This window comes from Bidens hawaiensis, unplaced genomic scaffold (assembly GCF_021521415.1).
Source record: "Bidens hawaiensis isolate Kalapana, Puna unplaced genomic scaffold, B.hawaiensis_p1.1 tig00042193_1, whole genome shotgun sequence".
NCBI classification, from domain to species: Eukaryota; Viridiplantae; Streptophyta; class Magnoliopsida; order Asterales; family Asteraceae; genus Bidens; species Bidens hawaiensis.
Genome location: NW_027497452.1, coordinates 181,119 through 188,075, shown reverse-complemented (window position 1 = coordinate 188,075; position 6,957 = coordinate 181,119). Strand labels below are relative to the sequence as shown.

Here is a 6,957-nt window from a genome sequence, read left to right as displayed (position 1 = left end):
TTCTGGAATGGTCAGGCGGAAGTGACTGGAACGAGTTCGTTCTTCAGTCATAGTGTGTTGGGAGCATGACTCTAGCATGAACCACATTTCTTGATTTCAAGCACAGTGTCCAGATGCATTCCCGGCCAGTATATCCGGCATTCATCAGCTTCGCTACGACCATACGCGAGACTGCGTGAAGACCACAGATGCCTTCATGAACTTCTCTGATTAAATAGTTCGCGTCCTCAGCATCCACGCATGTAAGTAGTGGGCCGAGAAAGGAACGTCGGTATAAAACACCATCATGCATCTGATAGTTCAAGGCTTTCTGTTTTATCTCCCGGGCCGCGATTTTTTCTTTCGGGAGAAGTCCTAATGACAGGTATGCTATGATAGGTGTCATCCAAGATTCTACTCCAGTTTGAATTACCAAAACTTGATGTTGTGGGACGGATGGGCGATCCAGTATTTCAATGCGAATGTCCTTAGCAAAGTGTTCGAAATTCGTTGAAGCCAGCTTACTAAGGGCATCCGTTGATTTGTTCTCGCTTCTCTTTATGTGAATTACTTTACATGAAGAAAACTGAAGCATCAAATCTTTTGCCTGTGACACGTATGAAGCCATTACATCATTTTTTGTTTCATACGTGCCATTGATTTATCCCGTGATTAACATGGAATCCACGCGGGCTTCCAAGTGTTTCACCCCGAGCTTTTTATCTATCCGCAGGCCCGCCAGAAACGCTTCATACTCCGCCTCGTTATTAGTACTCTTAAAGTCTAACTTTATGGCGTATGTAAATTCGTGGCCTTCGGGATTAACTAGCCTGAGGCCAACGCCAGATCCCTCGCTTCTTGAAGCCCCATCCATGAATAGTGACCAAATTTGTCCTTGTTCAGGAGGTGCTTGGGGTTGCTGCTCAATCAGACATTCTTTATCCTTGTGTCGCGGGACCTCAGTGACGAAGTCCGCCAACACCTGCCCCTTAATTCCTGGCCTGGGTTTATATTCTATCGTATGTTCACCCAGCTCGATGGCCCACTTCGCCAATCGCCCAGACAATTCCGGCTTACTCAGAACGTTCTTGAGTTTGTATCCAATTAACACATTGATGGGGTGCCCCTGAAAGTACCTGCGGAGACGTTGGGCAGCGTAGACCAGTACTAAAACAAGTTTTTCCAGCATTGAATATCTGGTCTTCGGGGCTAACAATGTCCTACTGACATAGTAAATCGGTGTTTGAACGTTCTTTCTATCCATCAAGAGTACAGCCCCAATGGAAATGTCCGATGCTGACAAGTATAACGTCAAAGGTTCTCCGCATGAGGTGCTGTCAACGTAGGTAACTCCATTAGGAATTTCTTGACTTCTAAAAATGCATGCTTAGCTTCCGCCGTCCATTTAAAGTGTGCCTTTATTAGGAAATTTCTCAATGTTGAGATGAACGGATAGGATTTAGTTGCATGATTCGCCAAAAAGCGATTCAGGGCAACCAATCGACCATTAAGTGTCTGAACCTCTTTGAGGGAGGAAGGAGAAGGCATGCGGGCTACGGCTTGGATTTTATCCAGATTAGCCTTGAATCCCGCACCAGTGACGATTACACCAAGAAATTTTCCTTCTTCCATCCCGAACGAACATTTGGCTGGATTCAGCTTCATGTTTTGATACCCCTTAAGGTTTCGAATGTCTCTCAACATTTGATCTTCCTCAATGCTTTTGATTACAAGGTCATCCATATAGACTTCCAAGTTTCAACCAATCTGACTCTTAAATGCTATGTCCATCAATCGTTGATATGTGGCCCCCGCGTTCTTTAGAACAAATGGCATCATTTTATAGCAGAATGTGCCCTGGTCTGTTCGGAACGCAACCTTGTCTTCATCTCCCGCCGCCATGCGGATTTGATGATAGCCTTTGTAGGCATCTAAAAAGCATTTGAATTTGAATGGGTCTACGGCATCAACCTTGAGATCGATTTCTGGTAATGGATAAGAGTCCTTGGTACACGCCTTGTTTAGATCCTTGAAATCTATACACATCTGCCATGTCTCATTGCTTTTAGGGACAATAACCAGATTAGCGACCCAAGTCTGATATTGGATTGGACGGATAATCCCAGCCTGTAAGAGGTCCTGAACTTGTTCATTCATTGCTTTTGTTTGTTCTGGACCCATCTTACGTTTCTTTTGTACAATTGGAGTAGACGCCGGGTTCACTCGCAGCTTATGTTCTGCAATCTGTCGCGGAACCCCGGTCATGTCCGCGGGTTGCCATACAAAGACATCAATTTTCTTTGTTAGAAACTATTTCAAAAAGTCCACACTATCTCAGAGATAGCAGGTCCAATTGTTACAGTTTGTTCTGAGAATTTCTTGTTAGTACCCATTTCTCGGGTTCAATCCTTTAGGTTTGTTTTGGAATTTTGCTGGGCTTTGAGCTTTCTGTTGCGAAGCAATGTCGATTAACATGAATTATCGCTACATCGGTGCGGGTTGGAACCCCTACCGCGCCGTGAGATGTGGACGGGTGAGCATTAAAGTCACCTATTGCTTCTTGCCCTAAGATGATGTCATGCTTGGAAGTTGCTGGAAGGACCAAAAACTCAACTCCTCGGTTTTTGAATGAATCCATCGCTAAGAGTAACCGGGAAGGATATTACCCCTCGCGGGTGCATTACCTCCCCTCCAATCCAGATACAGGAGCATGAATAGGCTTCAACCTATCCTTATCCTCCTCATCGAGTTGCTCAAAGCACTGTTCGTACATGATGTCAGATGTACTGCCAGTGTCAAAGAAAACATATTGGGAGCGATAGTGGCCGAAGAAGGCAGTGATGATCAAGGGATTCTTGTTACTTGGACCTCCTTTGATTCGCGGAAAAATCACTGGCTCATTCTTCCACTCTTCATCATCGGATTCTCGTCTCTTTCCTCCAACATTATGTCCGCCTTGGATCATATGAACGTTTAATTCCTTGACTTGCTTTTTTGGCGGGGCCTCGTTATCTTGCGCGGGAGCCTTACCAGTCCGGGTTTTCCACCTTTCACTAAATGTCCATGTTTCCTGAATTTTACAACCGCCTCAATCTCACTTTTCAAAACATTACATTCGTTCGTATTGTGACCGATGTCGTTGTGAAACGAACAATGTTTCTTGGTTTCGAGGAACGACCTCCTCATGAGTGGTTGTGGTTTCCTAAAATTCACATTCTCTGTGTTGAGGAATTCAGCAGGGTCTTTGAAAGTGGAGTCCAATTGTTGGGACCTCGATTCTAGGGTCCCGTTTTGTTTTTATTGCCAATGAGAGATCTTGCGTCGAATGGTTTTGACACCTCCGTGTTTGGCTGAAGTCTTGACCAGATTGGCCCCTTTGCTTGTTTATTAGGTCGTGGAGTTTGGAACTCTACTTGTAATTTCTGCTTTGAATTGTTATACCCCAAAGTTTTTTCAGTTCTGGCAATACAACTTCGCCGCGGTCATGATATTGTCTCATTCTTGTGGCATTCCATCTCTACCTATTAGTGTGCGAATCAACACATCACATCTGACATTCTTGCGGAAGGCACCGTGAAGCATGTCTTTGCTGATTCCGCCGATGTTTAGACTTTTGACGTTGAATCGGGTAATAAAATCTTCCACGGATTCGTTATCTCGGTGGATAACGTCCAAAATTTCTGACTGGTCACGAGTATGCTTCTTTTGCTGGCTAAACTGTTGAGAAAATTTTTTTACCAGATCATCCCAACTGGAAATTTGACCATCAGGTAACTATTCAAACCATTCTCGTGCTGCCCCTGTTAGTGTCAATGTGAACATGTGACACCAATAGGGGAGCGTCCACCCGCTAACACCACCTACCGCCACAAAGTTTTGAAGATGATTGCTTGGACCAGACATTCCATTATATTTACCCATTGATGTAGGTATTTTAGCATTGACAGGGAAAGGTGCAGTAGCGATGCTTGTTATGAACTTCGATTTCTTAGCAAAAGTTGCTGGGCGATACGGTTTAGTGAAATCTTCTTCCGCGTTGCTATGATACTCAGTGTGACGGACTACATCCTGCGGGCGACTAATTCTTCCGCGGACGCATCCTGCTGTCACCACTGTAAAAACTGATATCTCCTGGGTGATAAGTTGAATCATAACTATCAAACTCATCTACATAATATGGCATCCGCATGCCCATTCAAGGACGGGGGCGCAACCTCCGTAATTCACCAAACACTTGCTCCGCATGTTGACTATAACGGATTTGACTTCCTCTCACTGTTGGTGGAGAAGAAAGAGATCTCCTAGGAGATTCTTCATAAGTCAGAGTGCGGGCATGAAAACGTTCGTTGCGCACTCTACGCTCATATTCAGCTGCCAAACTCTCTGGCTGTATGCGGAGCCACTCTTCTGAAGACAGTGGTCCTCTAGATCTGGAATTATGTTGATGAGTCCTCGCCAGATCTGAATCGCCTGAATCGTCCTCCAGACCCAATACTGATCGAAATCTGCAAGTTTCTCCCATAATTCGTCCTAGGTCACCCCGATTGGAACCTTCTGGTGCCGTAATGCGTCCCAAATCAGTGGGGTTTGGCCCAGTTGGTGCTGTGACACGCTCGAGGGTACGACCACTTGGTGTTGTATCGGTGGTTCGTGAACCCGAAGCTGTGACACTACACTTGAAGCAAAACCTTCAGGTGCTTCCGTGTTTGTAACACGTGAAGTAGGTGCAGGAGTTCCTGTCGGCCCTCAGAAAGTTTACTCATATCGAACGAACCAAAAAACCAACGAAAACTTTTGCAGTTCTAACACCAAAACGGATGGCGCCACTGAAGAAACACGGATCCGATCCCCTTAACGGGTCCTGGATCCAATGAGTCTACAGGGTAGGATACAATAACAACCAACACAATATGAGTATAACTTCCCAAAGTCCGATGACTGGAACCTGCAAAACAGACACCGTGAGTCTCGTCACGGGAAGGACAAGAGGGGGGGTCTTCCCTAACCACCCTCCGGCGTGAGAATCAGTACAGTTCTTAAGAGAGAAAGCATTAAAGTATTCAGATTAAGTACCGTGAGAGTTAATGAATACCTCATGGAGATTGAGAGGGTATTTATAGTCGAAGGATGTGGGAAGGTGATTGGGCCAGCTTTCCTTTTCAGAAGATGCTCTCGTAACCACCTGGACACGTGTCCTCGCATGATAGGTTCAGTTATATGTCGCATGTGCATGTATAACAACCTGGACACGTGTCCTCACGTGATAGGATGATAAATAACCCTGGCCATGTGCACGGTTATAACGGTCTCGCCAGGTGTCCTTTATTCATTGGCCGAGAGGTCACGTATTGCCCAAGAAAGCAACTTAGTAAATCTTCTAGAAAGTAATTATTTAATAACAGCTGTCCTGAGATATTGCCTCCTGGTCATTTTATGCGAACAGGTACTCCGTCTTGCGGATGACTTCTGAGGATGCCAGGATGCTTCCGCGTACGTCATGTGGGTGTTTCTTCCTTAGACGGTTAACCGGGTGATCCGTATGTCCCGCGGGTGACTTGTGAGGAGCTCTTAGTTGACCAGCGGGTAGTACTTAAGGGTTTTTGGGTCTTTTTGGTACCCTACCTCTATAAAATTAATTCAACTTCATTCAAATAAACATATATCAAACTCAAATATATTTGTTTTTGAATCTTATTTGGTGGAACCTATTCAAATTTGAGAGTGCCTCAACCGGTTTGCTAGCCTAGTCTCAAAATCTAACTTGTTTCCTAAACTGATCAGATGTAAGGTATGTTTTATAATTTCTTTTAGAATGACAAATTTCTTGTATTTAGGCTACTGCACTCTTCAAATTTGGAAAGCCTCGATACTCCACACTTGCCAAACTATGTTATCTTAACTGGGTCACACTAACTTCAGAGTTTGGCTTGGGCATTCCCCCGGGAAATCATATCGTCGACTGCCACGTGAAAGTCATTGTGCCACCACAAGAGAAGAACTCTCTAGCGTAACACACGATGGGACAAAAACCCGGGTGGGCTATAGGTTCGAACTAACAACATATGCACAAAGCCTAGGTCAAATCCTTCATTGCCAATATCTACCCAAAAGAAACACAAGTGAGATTCAAACTTGGATCTTCATTGGAGAACCCAAGCCTCCTATCAATAGGCCGCAAGCGAGGATAGCTATGTTTTATAATTAGAAGTATAACTTAACAAAAGTTACATCGAATTATATATGATTAAAAATATAACCAAATCATAAAAAGAAAAGAAAAAGAAAAAAAAATAAAACCCTAGCTATCTAGGATGATTTGTCCCTTAATTATTACTGTTGTTGTTGTTGTTGTTGTTGTTATCGTCGTCGTCGTCTTTTACATAAGAATAAATCACCACTCGGGTTCAGTAACCTTCGTAAACTAGTTTTGAATCTGATTTCAAACCTAAGACTACAAGATCCTAAGTCTTAGCATTGTATGTCCTCAAAGAAGAGTGGTGGGGGTGGAGCTCGGTTACCAACCCGGGTACCTCGAGTCTTCGGTGAACACTAACGTCAACCTCAAAAAGACACCCAAAGGGTAGTCTTCTAGGGTAGTATATGATGTTGAAAGCAAAAGGAATATCTATATCTATATGACATATAAAACATTTTAGATGGACAAAATGGTAATTTAAACATTTCAGGGGAGACACCGTTACATTAAATGTTTTGGCCGGATTTGGTTAATCTCCGGTTGCAGGTGCAATAACTTCGACGGTGCAATTAAATGATTGGTCAGTATTGAACGGACGCTCTAAAATAATGATTCCAATGAGTGTTTATGATATTAACACATTCGTATTCAATGTGTATTCCCATTCATAACACCTCCGTCTGTTACAATAACCAATGGGTTTCAACGCATCTATATTCCAGTGGCTATCAATGGGGACCTTCCCTCTCTTCATATCAATGGGGAAACACGAACACCTATTC

The 6,957-nt window shown here is 43.8% G+C and overlaps 1 protein-coding gene across 1 annotated transcript; it reads right to left on the bottom strand.

Annotated features, from left to right (window-relative positions):
• Positions 1 to 640: 640 nt before the first annotated feature.
• LOC143593396 (uncharacterized) lies at positions 641 to 1,243 on the bottom strand. The gene has a single exon (XM_077073040.1). It carries the CDS (start codon positions 1,241 to 1,243, stop codon positions 641 to 643), a length of 603 nt encoding a protein of 200 aa, XP_076929155.1.
• Positions 1,244 to 6,957: the final 5,714 nt, after the last annotated feature.